Below are 17,693 nucleotides of genomic sequence, written 5' to 3' on the forward strand. Positions count from 1 at the left end.
AAAGAAATTGATGTTTTAATTAATAGCCATTCACTAGACAAGCTTTTAAGCTAAAATATTCTCCTTCTCTCATTTTCTTTTTTTCTTACTAAAGCGTTTTTGAATCACACTGTTTTACTGTTTCAACAGGTCTGTTCTTGGTTCTTCTGTTATTTGCATGCATATATATTTATAAAATGTTTCTCCCTTTGATCACCCTGCAGATAAAACTCCCATTATCGTAAATGCAAAACTATACAATCAAGGCAAGTGTCCTAGCAAATATACTCTGCTAGTTGATTGCACAGAATTCGACATGTATTTTCAATGCCTAGGTAAAAATCGTCATATTGCTCTCCGGTTACGATATAAATTATGTTGATTAGCTGGTGTAATGCAACTGACTGCCACCAGGTATATAAACGATAAGCAGAATAGTTCTAGGAATCCTACCTGGGGACGTAAGAGTTGTTAAACTAGAGTATAAAACCATATTTAATATTTCTAGGGGCCAATATCAATTCATCGACCCAGGAATACCCATGTATTGATGGGGCAAACCTTAGCCTCGCCCTCGGACTTTAAGCATACTCCTTCATGGGTTTTTTGGTGAGCAAGTTTGTTAATTCTACCAGATAAACATCATCTTAACGCATTTTGGAGAGTATATGAGAAATTCAGATGTAAGTTCAGGAAGACTTGTCACCACTGTCACCAAAAACATTAGTCCTACCCTCCCCTTTCCCGTACTGGTACAAGTGTTTGCATGGCTATTCGGTGAAATGGATTAAACTGGTCGGATCAAGGCTAAAACTAATCCAGGAAAATCTCATGAAACAGCACAGAGGATGGTGCTCCTCAAGTACGAGCAAAAATAATTAATTCTCTGGTTCTGCGGCAAACTTGGTTTTAAGTTTTCAGTTTCTCTCAGATAAAAATTAATATTTATTCAGCCCCACACTGAAAATAGCTTAGGAAGACCGACTAATTAAAATGGCGGCTTCTTAAAACACAAAAACAACAGGCAGAAAACGCAATTCCTTTTCTCTTTTATTGATACTGCCAGTGTGACTACCTTTACGCAGGCAGATTGCTTTCCTACATTAAACACTCTTTTATTAATTTGGAAGAAATGTTTTGGCCTCTATGCCTCCTAAGGTTATCCAATTAACACACAGTTAAACTTTTAAGAAGTTTCCACATTTTCTCTTTAACACTTTTTTTTTTTTTTTCAGATCTGTGTAAAGGTTACTTGGCAAGAATACATGCATATGACGTTAAATGGAGACCAATCCACCACTAAAAGGTAATGCACATAAAACATAATACAGTACTTCGACATCATTTCAAATAAATACCCACATACAAATGTAGTAATTTTAAATGCAACAATATTTCTTATTAATCAATACTGTAACAGAAGATGGAAATATACGTCCCCACATCTAGGAATAATAATGCTTTTTTCCAGCAAACAGAAATCTTTTCCCCACTGTCAATATTATTTCAATTTGTACTTTTTTTGAGGAGTGGGAAGGCTCCCCCCCAACAAGTACCAATTTAATCATTCATGTGAGCCTCAACAAACAGTAGAGCGTACAGCTTGTTGATGCACTTCACCGTTTCTGTTTCCTGAAATCACAAGGATTAGATACAACATGCAAGAGAAGATATCAATGTTTTCTTGTTCACATTTGCAAACAATACTATGGTTAACTGCAACCACCACCATACAAAGCTCACGTAACATGAATATTCCTGATACGTCCTCTGTACTGTTACCACAAATGTGTTAATACATCTTGCTCATTTGTTCAACATGAGTCCATTTGGTTCCCAAAGTGTATTCGGGTTTGTTTAGGTTTGTTGTTTTTTTTTTTTTTCTTTTTCCTCTATACCCCTGAATTTGCAAGGATTTGCATGGTGAAATATCATTGACTAACAGAATTTTTTACAATTCCTTGAGTATATAATCTCTATAGTAAGACTACCCATTAAAAATGTGCGAAAGGGGAGTTCACTTTGCACTTATTGCTCCATGTCTTTACTAAATTCCAAAACAGCCATTCCATTTCTCCTAAGTTACAGGACTTAGACTAAGCTATTCTAAGAGTCTCCCTTAAAATGATTAAAGGCACTACTGGCAATAATTAATGACAGAAAGGCGCTGATATATAACACCCTATCATTGACAACTTTAGAATTTTTCTTTCTAAATGTACCATAATTTGGCACAATAAAATGAAAAAGTAACAAAACAATTCCAATTTGGAATTTAACTGGTATAGTTGTATAAAATTCTGTTAATCGATAATACTTCAACTTCCTAAAACCCAGGAATTCTGGAATTTATAGGTAATACTACTTATTTAATATTTTTCAAGTGCCTATTACTGTTTTAACCAGAGCAAAGTCAAGTTTTCTTCTTGTTACATTGAACTATTCCTAAGAATAATAATACAATATGAAAAAAACCCCAGAATTTGAATACCCTGGATTTCTTAATGAACATGGCAGTTAAAAAAAAAAATCAGTAATTTAAACATATAAAGCTTAACATTTTATAATAATAAAAAAGCTGCTGAAGCACAGCACACAGTTTAGCAGAGCTCCTGCTTTTTGTTGAAACTTTTTTCTAACCACAATCTAGAGCCCCCCAAAAATCTCTGCCACATGCTGATGTAGAATTCAAAAATCAGAAGCCCAAATTGGAGAGAGACTATGAGCACAAACCACTGCATTTATATAAACTCTTCTACATAAGTAATTAAAGAAGCTAAAGAAAAAAATATCAAAATACCAAAAGTGCACAGGTTTAACAATCACATAAAAAATGAGCATCTGCAATGAAATAAGAAATTTCCCCATCCGAACATTTCTAGTAGATCATAAACTAATATGGTGATCATGACATTTGAAGTAGGTTTCTTCAGCACTTGTAAGTTTTCTTACTGCAGCAGCACTTAAAGGTAAAGCTTGTTTGTTTTATAGCTTCGGACATAAAAGGAAAGTTTCAGGTAGTATATAGGAAAAGGTGTTTTCAAAAGTTAGGATCAGGTCAGTGGTTTCCATTCTTTGTGCAATGGGCTACCACTTTTAACCATAATGAAAGAGGCTAAGAAATGCTGTTGCACTGTTGGAAAGGCCTTCTCCAGGGACTACTCTACAGCTGAAAAATGGAAAAATAAAATAGCATTAGAAGAAGAAGAAAAAAAAATAATCAGTGTTTATTTCTCAATTAAAGAACTGAAAACTTAAAACAATGTGCTGCAAAAGCAGGTTAGTTGGTTGAGGGTGTCTGTTAGCTTACTGGGGTAGAAGCAGCCATTTTAGCTTGCAGATGCTTTCCAAGCCGACGGAACAATGCTTTCTGGGTTTAGCCTGGAAGCAATAGCTTTGCAGAAAGAAGGCGTCTTACAAGTACTGAATAAAGCTTTGCTGTTCAAGCACAAGTTAACAGCAATGAATGTGCAAGAAACATTTTCAGTGAAGCTCTAGGTTCTCCAGAAACATGCAGGTCAGTATATCATGCAGGCCAATGCAGAGAATTTCATTCCGAAGAAGAGCCTGCTTGCAGAGGTAGGTGACGGCTTAAGAAATTTTCCATGCTTTATCCCAACCCATTGAAAGTGATATGAAAGACTTACAGCAAATGTACGTTTCAAGAAATTGTTAATCAAGAATTACAAGACTCAATCTGAAATATTATCCAAAAATACAAACAGCAGGATCAAGTCACCTTACCACCATTCCTCATTTCTTTTTATAACAGGTGCTAGAAGAAGATAAACCGTAACCTTGACAAGCTCAAATAGCAGTCAGGTTTCTTGGCTTGTGTTTTTTTTAAAGATCCACAGAAATGAATGAAGATGGAAATGACTACTAAGACTATTGGGCTAATAGCAAAATTGTTCATACTTGGAACTGAAAGTGTGCGCCAAGACTGATAGTAATAGTCACTGTCTGGTAACATTGAAATCTTTCTATAAAGTTCCAGTTAATTTGAAACCTAACAATGCATTCAATTAGTTTTTCCAATTTACCTTTTTGCCATTAGTATTTTGCAAAAATACTGCCACTAGAGACATGGAAGCAGTGAAAACTGTATTAAAGCTCCCTACCATAGTGGAAGCAAAATTCTAACTGTTTCTATTGGAGCAAAGAAAGTTAGCACTCAAATGCCTGCTTTTACAAAGTATTTTTAAATTACACTTAATGCAGGAATGAGAAGAATAAAGGCCTTTTGGAAGATTGTGCAGCAAAGAAGAGAAAAGCAGGATTGAAAATTGTTAAAAGATGTCTCGCTTCTAAAATATCAAACCTGCTATTTAGCAATATTAAAGCTCAAATTCAGGAGAATTCAGTGTTTTCTAAAAAAAGTAATAACAGACGCACAGGGCCTAGTTTCTAAAGCCAGAATTCCTATTTGTTTAGACTTCTCAAGCAGTGATGTTTGAGCAACATGTTAGACTTAAACCACTTGGTTTTTTTTCTTCCTCTCAATATTGGTAAATGCAATTCTGGCATTAGACTGCGGCACTCTGACGTTTCCCAGCTTTGTAGCAAGGTTTCTGCAATTCCATTTGTCGAAAGTCTCATTGTATGAATTTAGAAGTCTTCCCCCACCACCACCCAAATATCTGGGAAGCCAAAATCCCACGTGGTTTCCCCTCACTGGGAAAACAAGCTGTGCTCCTTATTACCTTGTATTAGTACTGTGATATCTCCTGACTACTTATAGGCAGAGCGGCAATGCACAGGAAGCAAGCTGCTGACCATCTATAAGAAATGGTAGTGAGATGAGGCAGTACCACACCAGGAATATTAGAATGGCTTTATAAAACATCACTATCAAGCAGACAACTGTGCAGGCTCGCATTGCTTTTAGTAGTACGATAGGCATACAAAATTGTTTGAAAGAGTACAAAATGAACAGGGCTTTACATTAAAATAAAGTTTGAGGTTAGGCACTTTAAAACTCTGGTTGAAAGAACAAAGCGTGCCTTGTTGTGCTCCACAAATTTTCCACAATTTTAGAAGCAACATTTTCAATCTTTTTCTCTTATGTAGGCACCAATTATGAAGTACACTTTTACATTATCAAACGTATTGTAATTAAGTGGCTAAAAAGGCCCCTTAAAAGTTCAATAGCAGACAAAGGTTTATTTGTTTTTAAAGATTAATATGTATACTAAGCTACTTCATAAGTAATTATTAGCAGGATGATCTGGTTCAATTTCCTGTGCCTATAATGTAGAGCCCTGTGAAACATGTGCTTGCATAAGGAATGCAATTATCTTTTGTGTATTAAAAAAAAAAAAGATCAGAGCTCTGAAATACTATCCTATTTAGATTAATACTGAAAGTTGAGAAAAACTGTTTTGTGACTGACAATACTAGACCATAGTCACACTAATTCTACACATATATGTTGTGTGGCTACAGTAACATATAGAACAGATTCTTTCCAAAGTGTTATGCTTGTAAGGAGCAACATGAGACCACAAAGATCCTTTCAGGACATGACACTTTTCCACAGCATAACTTCTTAAAGTGGAACTGTCTACCAGGTAGGATCCCAATTATTAAAATTTTAAGTTTTATATCAGATGGGGTAAATATTGCATATTTTTAATATAAATGTGCAAGTTTCTTCTGGTTAACCCTCTGAAGAGAGGGAAGCAGAGTGTAAATAATGTACCCTACCAAGTTTTTTTCTAGCTTTTATAGCCTATAAAAGCTTTAGGACTTTGGTCAGTGGTGATACGACAGCAAGTTCTTAATATCTGCCACAATAGGCAAATTAATTTTGGTTCCAGTTTCAAAATGCTCTGCATTTCCAAGACATACCTCTCATTTTAACATTTGCTTTTCACCACTTCTTAAGCCACAATAACAAGGAAGGTTTTCTGTTTGTTTCTGCCTGTGAAAGCATTTATTGAAGTATGCTGCAACCCCGGAGAAAGGATCACATTTGTGCTATACAAACTACAATTAGTAGCACCAGATATACTATATCAGGTGTACTCGTTTAACACTTACCATAAACAGCAAAACCCATACATGTTAATTGTGGAAAAAGCTAATTCCTTTCCACTATTAACTTGTTAATAGCATCCCCATACTTATGAATTAGTTACAGTTAAGACCACCATAATACAATTTTGTATTACCTGGTTCAACAACATACTAGTACAAGTCAACTCACTGCGACATTAGATAGTGGGGATTTACGCTGACAGTTACAGCATAAAATAAGATGCATAATATGATTTTTCTACACACCTGTCCTAGTCACAATAGATTTTATATTTCTCACTACAAAAAACCTGGTTGTTAAGGACAGATCCTTCAGACCTGTCTCCACAGGACCGAATATGACTTACAGTAGGGTTACTGCTCTTGGCTTTGGAAGCAGATTTTGTGCGCACCCTTTTGGACTGCTCATGGTCTAGCTCCAAATGTTCCAGGCGCTGGGTCAGTGCCAGTTTCTGCTGGATAGCCATCCGAAGCAAGGAGTTCAGAGTCTTCTTCTCATCCTCAGCTGCTGCAAGCTGCCGCTGCATTTCATCCAGCTGTGTGACATATTCGTCACATCTGCAATGAAATATATCAATCTTTAGCAATCCTGTTTCTATCTATAAAACATGAATCCCTTGTGTCTGGCCGATATTAGCAGAGTGACAGCTCTGCAGTTGCTTGCATACACGCTCTTTTAAATAGGAACTTCAACCAAACCTGTAGAAAATCACAATTACTTTTCACTGGGGTTCTTACAATCCCACACTCAGCACTTACGGTCACGCCTTTCAAAATGTAGTATAATTAATAGCATCCTTAGATAATGAAAGTATGGAGTCTGATATCGAAGTACTCATGTCTAAAGATCAGTAAGATGTCCTTCCATAGTGAGTAGACGCAATGCAGTCAAATTACTTTTGTCTCTACTTACAGAGACCACAACGGTTCTAAGCTTTAGGCTGGAAAGGTAGTCTGAGGGGAACAGTAGGAGTGCTGCAAAATGACCGTTACCAAAATGGCTATTAATATAATTTGATGAGCACCTGAACTTCATAGTTTGTTACTTTACACATGGAGTCCAAATAACAAGTTTCCAGTGGTGACTGAACAGCATTGTTAAAAGTAAGCATCTTTCATAATTCTACTTTAACCTACTCAGATTCCTGATGTAAAAATTCTATAAATAGTGTTTTATTACTGTTTTCTCTATAGCAAGTGGCCTTTATATAATTGTTTTCACCACCAAAATTAATTTTAAAACAATCAAACAAAGGAACTGAGTGTTACTGGGAACCCTGGGGGGGAAGCTCTATGAATGTCTGCAAGCTGTTTCATCTACAGTCATTTTCACCGAGCTTGGAAGCTACTTAACTTGCACAGTGCATCTTGAACAATTTAAAAAATTAACGTCTTTACATGTAGAGGCATATTTACTGCACATAGAAGTCCAATTATGCGTATGGGTAGAAAAATAAATATTCATAGGTACCAGCTGGAATTTACAATGGTCACATCTGTAAAATACAGCTTCTTCATAAAAGCAAAAATATCAGCAGAGAAGTTCCTTTTAACATCAAAATGGAAAAGCCCCTGACTTTAAGGGACATTTATCATCATTAAGTAATGTAAAGCAGACTGGAAAAAACCCACCACAGAACAAAACGGCATTCACATGCAGATTCATCAGCTGTGCTTATACTATCAACTCCTGAATTCTGCTCTCTCTCTGACTTCAAATAGCAGGATTACGCCTATATTCCTAATTATATTTGCTTGGGAAGAGAAAAAGGGAAAGGAAAAAATAGAATTTTATTTTTGAAAACATATGGAGATTAAACAATAACCCAGAAATATTCATACAAAACCTGCATGAACTACAACTGCGATGTAGCTCAGCGTGCCAGAAGGTTTTGAGTTTAGGGCCACTATGTGAGCGGGAACCTATCCGCATCTTGAGTTCATCACGGTCTCTCTCATACGGTGGAGCACAGCGGAAACCCAGTGCGTGAGGGATTTCTCTTTTTAAAAAACAAAACCCGGAACCTTAACCTTGCTGGAAGCCCGGCACCTGCCCTTTTCTCTTCATAACTAGGTGGACCTCACAAGGCAGAACCAATCCACACAGCTCAGTGAGGGAAGACAGACCAAGGGCCGGATCTTACCCAATTTACCATTAGCGCTAGAGAGGAACACAGACCGAAATGGCCCTAGGAAGTCTGAAAAGACGAAAATAAATCTTGCGGGCATAACAGTCCTCCCCTGTTACGGAAGGTGGCACCCGCTCCAAAATGAGGGCATGGCTACAGAAACAAATAGCTCACAGCATCACTGCTAACCCTGTGCCGTTGCTCTAGATTGTCACAGATGTATTTTCTTCACTTGGGGGTGGGAGTAAGGCACAGGCTAAAGATTACTGGGGGGCCTGGGGGCTATGGGGTTTCCCTCCAGTTTTCAAACACACTTATGACATTTGAGGTGAAAAGCACAAGTCTGGTTATACCAGGAGTTACCTTTCTGCTTTCTTTTCTACCCATGCCTCAAACCTGATCCCTTCAAAGCTCCACTACTGCAAACCAGGGGAACGTCCAGAAAGTGTTACCAATTCCTTGAGGAACGTAATGTGATTGCTTCAGCAAAACATGATCTGGCACTGGAATGACCTGTCCCCATTACCCTTGTTTCATTCTCAGTATTACCCTGCCAAGAGGTTTGGGCAAGGTGAAATTATGGGGAAGTTCCCCCCCCCATTTCCCAGCTCCCTTCTTGTGAAACAAAATGTATCCACTGTTTTTGTACAGAACAGGAAGTTAATTTAGCCCCAAAATTTTCAGTCCCGTGAAGCTGTCAAGATCGCTGCAGTCTGTCTACTCATTTGACTTCCACCGGAGAAGTGCTCATCAAAGCCAGCCAAGGCAAGAGTGGCAGATTTCTTCCCACCCCGTCCCATTTAGAAACAAAAGAGATGATGAAAAGAAAACAAAACCATTGCAGTAAAGCAGAGTAGGGGCTTCCCACACGGTCTTGCTAATGTCCCTTAATCCTCTTCTCTAAACATTTCTGGTATTACTCAAATGCCTCTTGATCAAACACAGTCAGTTGTGCCAAACCTGATAGCTGACTGGTAACACAGACAAATGCTTGTCAGAGTCTAGAAGGCAGTAAAGTTGTCTGCACGTGAGCCAAGCTGTAATTAAAGCCATGATTTTGCCTCCAAAAGGTTATTGTAGCAAGTCATTATCTCATCAAGCCTGCTGTAGGCACAACGGTTTAAAACATCAAATGACCGTCCTTAGAAACTACAAGGCATTCACTATTTCAAATATCTAAATTAGCTTTTTTCCCCATAGAACTCTATGCAGGGAGTTCTCCCTCCCTTTCCAACAAAAAGGAAGCGTTCTCAGCAGCGCACATGCAGCTGCAGTTTTTACTGAACCCGAATAACTGTTCTCTCATATATAGGAGAGGACTGGGGAGAGGCAGGAGTGTTAACTACTATGACTACACACAGTCATGCACCCTGAACCTGTTTTCCTGATCTTTAAGTCAAATGAAATGATACAGCTTCAAAACCAAAGCTTCTCCTGGTGCAAGCACGGCTGTCCAGGGTCAGAGGAACACTACGCTATGCGAAATACAGCAACTGTTCACTTGAACAGAACAGGTGAGGGTTGAAAGGTTTCCTAGAAGTGGATGTAGACGTTGCGTGCACGGGTGGACTGGGACCTGCCCTACTTACTTTCTTCCTTCCTGCTGTTCACTGGCTCCCAATTTAATTTTACTCAAAAAAAAAAAAAGTTAGCCTCCCTAAGCATATAAGATGACACAGCCTCTAGCACTACGTCAGCTTAATGCAAAACTAGTAGTAGTAGCAGCTATGGCAGCATATTTTTGTGGTATCTTTTCACTGCTTTGCAGATATAACAATAAGAGATCCTTCCCTTTTACAATTTCATTTGCCATGTGCCGAGCTACTTCCCAGCTGTATATTCAATGCAAAAGTCATTACAAGGTCAGAACAGAAAATGTCTTTGTTTTAAAAACACCTTTGAAAGAAAATAATTGAGCTTTCATGCTTTAAAGAAGAATATGAAATTAGCATAAGCCTGTTGTACACTTACACATTCACAGTTTTAAGTGGATAGCGAACAGAAGGCTTTGATGTTGCCTGTTTTCTTATGACTGGTAATTAACAACAACAACAAAAAAGGAGCTTAAGGAAACATCAACTAGATTTTTAAAAACACCATCAGCTAAAACAACCAACTACACAGAGGAAATAAATATCCTGAATGTTAAATATAATGATGAGAAATAAAAACTAAATCCTCTAGAACACCATCTGAAGCCAAATTATTGAAAAATACAACAATGGGTTGCCTCATTTTCAAAAGCTGCATACCACTACTTCCCACAAATGCCAGTTGTGCCTTATTTCTACATACCATTTTGTTTAAGCTTTAGCACGTACTATATTTAATAACATTTATAGCTAAATTCACTATGGAATCAAGATCTGTTCTGGAAAAAAAGTGACGTAACCAAATGCACCTGGGTGTAATTATACTTTTCCCCCCTCCTCTGCAGTCAATATGAGGACCATATGACAACTTCCAAGAAAGCAAGACAGATGTGACTGAAGGAAGCCTTTTGAGAGAAGCATCAACTGCATCAACTACTTTAACTTCTACCTCAAGAGATTAAATTGTCAACCTACATAACAAGTTAAAGCATGGAGGATTAAAATCACAATTTTTCGGCTTTATTAAAAGCTGGGAAACATATTAGCAGAGAAGCGGTTAAAATGACATGTAAATGAGCATTGGCTGTGTTCGGCTGTAAGGGATATCAGCCACCTGCTATTTCAAACTGAATCTTTATATTAGAAATTAATATTAAAGACTGAATTTTAACACCTTCCCCCCACCTCCCCCTTACCCCAACCCCTGGTGAAAACCAGCTAATCTGCAGAGAAAGTGACAATTTTGTATTACCAAAGGAGGAACACAGGGAAGAAGATTATGGCAGTAATAAAGCTACTGAATCTCCTTTCACAGGGTGGCCTTCCACTCTGCGTTGTGTGGCAAATGCAGATGAACCCCACGATGCACGGCAGAGCCATGCTCCCCAGCACCAAGGGTAAGATATAGAGCCAGTCTATACATGATTTGGATTTTGAAGTGGAAGAACACAGAAGGTCGTTACTAGGGATTGACAGCAGAAAACAGGCATGCCTTCAGGAACTAGATCGTAACTATTACCTCACCCAATCTGTCTGAGCTGGTCTCCTCTGAAGGAACCCACACTGGATTGGTTTTATGGATATGCAAAACTAATACATTTGTTTTTTAAAAAGTTGTTGAAGCAGAAGTATTAAAAAGCTTAACCCCACATAAGCACGCTCCAGGCAGGCGAGTTTGCCACGTGCACTAGCCCAAGTGCAGCTGCACCAGAACTCACACAGACCTGACCGCAGGACCAAGGCCCTCTGCTAGGTCAGCATCTTCTAGACATTTTTAGGAAGTATACTAAGCCTGTCTCTTGCCTTGGTTTGCACAGTTGGAAACTGTGCAGATCCAAACTCCAGTAACGTGTTCTTCGAGAACCCCCGAAGAACAAAATAAAGCACAAATCCTGAAGAAGGCAGAAGAAAGAACAGCCCAGATTTAGGCCGTTTAGGATTATAGATAAGCAAGTTCAAGGGAGTATCTAGGGAAACCTTAGCCAACGGGTAGTTTGTAATTACTTCCTCAATACCTTGCACTGAAAACTCATCTGAGTTGTATATTTGAAAGGAATAAATGTTGTGGCCTTTATTTGTATAAGTCATTGTGATTTTCACTAAGAACAGAGAATAGTTTATAACCAGCTATAGTTTTCCAGAATGTTTATAATCAGCTATGTGTAATCAATGTCCATTAGTAAGAGCTATTAAAGAAAGTAATCAGACCACAAATCTCTCTTGTAGTTTGAAACATATGGGAAGAATTATCTCCTGCACTGAGAGGGAACAATCAGACCCACATTGCTGGACACCACAGCTCTTCTAAATTTCCACCGATAAAAACTCTCAAGGAGAGATCATAAACTTCTATGGCAAATTCCCTCCTCCTAGAATTCAAAAGAAAACTCCTTTCTTTTTTATATTTAAAGGCTGAATTCACAATCCTATGCCACTAGATTGGAAGTAATTTTAAAGCTATTGCACAGGCAGGACATTTTTTCCAACCTTCACTGAAGGGGGTAGCAAGGGGTGGAGGATCTAATCCCAGACCCTCCATCCCTCTTACCCTATACCACTGAAGCTGTGTACATGTTTTGTTTTTTACAGACTATGAGCACTGACACTTCCTATTAATTGCCAAATGAAACCAAGACTTGCCTATCCAAAAGACTATGGATACAAATAACTGCTGCAGCAGTAGTCTCCCGCATAAGGTATTTTAAAGTAACTCACTTTCCATTTTGATTAAAAACAAAAGGGCAGACAAGCTACATAACAAGAGCCGGCACTGTCTTTGCTCTGAATATTTCTACGGCAGCACTACTACATCACAGAAACACCTCCTGTGTTTTACTCTCCTTAACAGTAGGCAGTCAAACAAAGCACCAAGGCACACAGGAATTAGTGGTGTGGACACAGCTACTTCAAGAAATATCTGGGAGAAGGCTGCAAACTCATTGTTGCAACCCAGCTCCAGGGTCTATCTACAAGGGGCACCTTCACCAAGGTTGCGTCTCAACCTATACAGCATTACTTGTAGCAGACAGTTTAATTGGCAGACATATTTAAAGTCTAGAGCAGGCATATCAGTGTTATAAATATGACTAGGCCGAAGACATCACTCATGTCTTTTTGTAGCATGCCTATAAGACAGTCAAATGCCTTTGTCCTGCCTGGATGTCTCCTTACTTTCTCGTGGGTGCTGGCGGCCCAGACATTTTTCTCTCCAGACATCATTCATCACCTCCAGATCTAGCACCAGGAATAGGAGGCAAATGCTGTTACTCCCGTCTGGGAATCCCATTCTGAAAATTTTCAGAGTCACATTTTCTGTGTCTGGCTCCTCTGAGCATTTATCTTATGGGATATTTTTAGAGAAGTTGAATACTTCTACTGTGTGGAGTGCAGTATGAAGACCCTTTAGCTATAATTCTCAATCCGTAAGGACTGCGCTGTTCTCTGCATGAATTTAAACTCCTTTATATTCTGCAGGCCTGTGATGTCCACGAACACAAGAATATTATCCCAAATGCTTTGGATACTTGGAAAACTGACAGAGCTTGTATGATTCTGAACTGACATACGTATTCATTTGAAACACCTTTTCTCCATTAATGAACAACAGTTGGCTGCTAGTTTCTTGTGTGTAATCATGGTTTTGTTTCTTTATCACAAGCACGATCTTGTAATTTTAATCTCATGCTACACGCCGTCAGTCTTTCCAGTATGTTCTAACACTTGCCACTCATCCCCTTGCTGACTTGTTGCAGAGTTTGTCTCTCCCTTTATTTACAGTTTATGAAACACTGGAACATGGGGATAGCCATTATTTACATCTAGGCATATTTGTTTTCTGCTTTTCAAAGCCTTCTACTTCTGCTAGATTTCTTAATTACTGTTCTATATTTTAGAGGGATGAGAAATGTCTGTTCTCTTACTATCCTTGCTTGTTCTGAGGCTCTGGAAAAGAAACCAAAAATACATGAGCAGCAAAGTTGAGAAACCCGTGTCTTTAATCAGAGGAGTGAAGATGGATCCTAAGTCACTTCTCAGAGCTAGTTTAAGTCTGTCAGGGTTTATTAGGACAAATGCAACTTCATACAACTGTTTGGTTTTGTTGCCTGACCCTGAGCAAATAAGCCAGCGAGGAGCCAGCGTGGCTGTTTTTAGCCTGCTTTACTCCATCCACCGCAGGAGTTTGGCTGTAACCTGTCACAGAGGAGGTACTTCTAGAGAGAAGAGATTACGGTGTCCTCCCATCAGTGCACGTAGTACTTAACACGCATGTCAGAGAGACAAGAAACTGGCAGGCTGTATCAAAAGACAGAAAAACAATAGAAAAATAACACAGGGAAGAGAAAGGTGAAAAACCATGTTGTACTTTCATTGTGTATGGTTTCTGCCATTTTCTATATTTAGTAGAATTTTTGGAAGGATGCTTACTCAAATTCCAGCAAGTCAAACTCAAGGAAAAGACTAGCATAACAAAATAAAATAACCTTTGCTTTTTAAAATGCAGAATTGTGTTTAAACTCTCTTCTTGTCCAATCCATGACAAGCTTTTCTCAGTGCATTCTTTTCTTAGCCATGAAGTGATGGCCATACTGGCCTCCTGTTTGTCATCTAACCATCCCTTAAGGACTTTAACCTGAATTGCTGGTTGATGAATCCGTGTACCTGTGCTTCATTATCACATGCAGCGTACTCTGGAAATTGCAGGTTCAGAGGTGTTCTCCAAACAACTAGCAGAAACTTACAGCCTTCTCACCCCCTCCTTTCTTACTGAAAAGTTAAGCTAAACAACCCTCAAGCTTAAAATTCCCAGCTCTATTTTTCTCATGTTTTGATACAGTGTTTTTTCCCCCCGTAATCACTTTTAAGAAACCTGAGCTCAAATGTGCTTGCAAGTTTGAATGACAAATTGGTTACAGGCAATCTAGAAACATATCTTGGCCTACAAGACTAGGAAACCGTGCTTCACTCTCACCCCAAATCATTAGAAAACAGGACATATTCACTTCAAGTTCCCTCACAACACTTGGGAGAAGCCCTTTGTCTAGCAAAGAAAGGAATCAGTCTTTCTTGACAATATTTTAGAGGAAGATGAATTCATTTATCTCAAATTTGCTACTACCCCCCACACACACACTTAAGTAGGGATTTCTATTGTTCTGTATAAAGATTTTCTTAACCTACTAAATGAGAGTCAAAAAAAAAAAATTAAGCCTACCATAAAATATTTTTGGAGGTTAAATATTTTTGCCAGGAAAAAACAGCAGCAGCTCCTGGCTCTGTGCTCCCTATGCGCCACTTTGAAGAGGGATTTCCATTGTTCTGTATAAAAATAAATCCTTTCAATTTTCTTAACCTACTAAGTGAGAGTCAAAAAAAAAATTAAGCCTACCATAAAATATTTTTGGAGGTTAAATATTTTTGCCAGGAAAAAACAGCAGCAGCTCCTGGCTCTGTGCTCCCTATGCGCCACTTTGAAGTGACCTGAATACCACCAGCAGTATCCACCTCTCGCCTGGGAACTCCTGTTCTCACTCACTGCTTTTTCCTTACTTGGTGCTGTTAACATAGGGCGTTGGTCACATTAAACTCAATAAATACTCAACAAACCCTTTGAAAGTAGCCCCTCGATTCATATATACTTGAACAAAGACCTGAGTGAAATGAGTTAACTGCAAATACGTGCTCTTTATACTTTTTTGTTAGAGATGCAGTTACAACTCAAAGACAGTACAAACTCTGAGAGTAAACACTGCATTTTAAAGACCTACCATGCCTTTTGGGAATTTCCATTGAATATTTTATTTGAAAACAAACTAGTTATTAATTTATGCTGTCTAAGGCAAAAATTCTAACGAGTGCTTTGTGTGAAGCCGTATTTTCTTTTGCCAATTTGCAAGGGTTTATTCTTTAAAGTACAGAACATACCCACTCCAGATATCATTGTAGTTCAATGTTGCAAGTGTACTGTAAAAGTGACGGCTTTCTTTACAATGTTCAACCTCATCATGTGAATACAAGCTATTCTGTTTTAAATTCCTAAGTAAATACATTCATAACCCCCTCAAAACAGTAACCACAGTCGTGTATTTTGTATGATGAATTTTGAGAAAGATTATTTTGGGAAATACTCTTTCAAACAGCTGCTCCAGAAAACAGGTAAAGTACAGGACCCAGATGGTATCCATAAAGAGAAAGAAGTACCACTTCACGTCTTGTAATAAAGCTGAAGGCTGCACCCTAATGAACGTTTGCTGCATCATCGTCAGGCTTTGTTTATTTACATTTTGCAGCACCCAAGCTGCCTGTTAGCAAGTGCAAACGTACTTGACAAAGTAAAACAAAAAAGATGATCAGTTTCCCTTCGGATTTTAAATGGAGAAGTGATTGCATCTTTTTTTTTCTGGTGAAGAGAGAGTTTACTAATGAAACATCAAAATGTTTGGTTGTAATACAGTGATACATAAATAGCTATTACAGTCTACTTAAGCAGATAAATTCCATTTTCAGCTCTACAGGGCAGATTTTAATCTGGCTTCCAGTGCTTTCAGTATTTGTACACACAACAGGGATATGTGTGTTGATTAAGAAACCTGGACTTTAACAGGACAGCTACTGCATGTACGTCTATAGTACATTATGCATATCTTGATTTATTCCTTTATACGACAGCTTAATTTTAGGCATACAGTGCTGCAGCAGTCCCTCAGCGCTGGAAGCTGTTAATCTGTGTTTTGCAAGCCTTCCTTTGTCTCTAGGCTGAGGTCTTATTGTATTTTCATTACTTATTAAAAATAGCTGGTAGTATTGTCAAATTAGTGGGATTAACCTACTTTAAAAAGGAAATTAGGTCAGTTACTATATTCATGCCCAGCCTTCAACTCTCACGTATTGTTACAGCTCTCTTGCATCCTCCAAAATGGGCGGTTTCCTGTGGAAAATACGGATCTCTGTGCAGCAGTCTGCTTCATCCCACACTCGAACGCAACACCGAAACAAACACGGTGGGGTAAAGGCCCCATCACTCGTTATTAGTCTCTGCTGATACAAACCTCTTGGTCAGAGAACCACGACTTACTGTAGACTGTTAAGAGATGCTCCATTAGCAGGTTGTTTGCGACGGTGAAGACAAATTGGGCTGTTACATACTTCTGATATTTGAAACACACCTGAAAATCAGACTCCAAGACAGTTTTTGAGGTTATCTTCACCAAAGCACCTAGGAACACCCATTCCAAACCTACCTTACCTGAAACGGAGACTTAGATGAAACAACCACTGACAGAAGAATGCACTCAGCCAACCACCAACCTACTAATCCTCTCTGACCAGAGATCAGGCAGGGAAGGGGTGATAGCACCCTACCCTGCAGTAATAGGTCTTGATAGCTATTGAGGCATCTGAAACACTGGGCACGCTGGGAGAAAGAAGCAATTCTTCATGCTCTGTGCAACTGCACTGTCTCAGGCTAGATGCAAAATACAAGGCCCAGCTGCTTATCTGCCATGCAATGATCAGGAATGCAAGTGCTCACAAGACGAAAGGCTCAGCGGACCACATCTCCACTCACTCCATCCTCAGCTTTTTGAGTCCTCCTTTGCTCTTGGCCCCTTACTTTCTTCACTACAGTTACTCAAGTAAAGCATAAATTCAGAAATAATTGTTCATTTAGGCATGGGAGTCTGTCGTGCATCCCCGAACAGATCTCGCTCCTGCCTCTCATCACCCACAACTCCCCGTGAGAGCTCCAGGATAGAGCTCTTAAGTCTGCTGCTTTCAGAAAAACTTTTATTCTGCTTCCAATTTCCCCATGCCAAGGAGTCTTCATTATTGTCTTCCCAGTAAAAGGACAAGATTGACCTCTAGATAATACACCAAGAGAAAGGCAGAGAGAGAACTACCCCTCTGGCATTTACAATTCTTCCTCTCCAAACCAGTTCACAGTCACACTCTCACTCTC

The 17,693-nt window shown here is 38.8% G+C and overlaps 1 protein-coding gene across 2 annotated transcripts in view; it reads right to left on the reverse strand.

Annotated features, from left to right (window-relative positions):
- Positions 1-1,011: 1,011 nt before the first annotated feature.
- Positions 1,012-17,693, reverse strand: part of BICD2 (bicaudal D homolog 2 (Drosophila)) — a 45,319-nt gene continuing 28,637 nt past the window's right edge. The window contains exons 6-7 of one of the 2 annotated variants that reach the window (XM_009332579.1): positions 6,366-6,576; positions 1,012-3,148 (exon numbers count right to left, since the gene is read on the reverse strand). In XM_009332579.1, coding sequence (XP_009330854.1) covers positions 3,143-3,148; positions 6,366-6,576 — 217 coding nt within the window. In that variant the 3' untranslated portion in view covers positions 1,012-3,142. Of the gene's footprint in view, positions 3,149-6,269; positions 6,577-17,693 lie in introns of those variants that run through there. The other variant, XM_009332580.1, reaches the window with a different exon arrangement.

This window comes from Pygoscelis adeliae, unplaced genomic scaffold, assembly GCF_000699105.1.
Source record: "Pygoscelis adeliae isolate BGI_AS28 unplaced genomic scaffold, ASM69910v1 Scaffold349, whole genome shotgun sequence".
NCBI classification, from domain to species: domain Eukaryota; kingdom Metazoa; phylum Chordata; class Aves; order Sphenisciformes; family Spheniscidae; genus Pygoscelis; species Pygoscelis adeliae.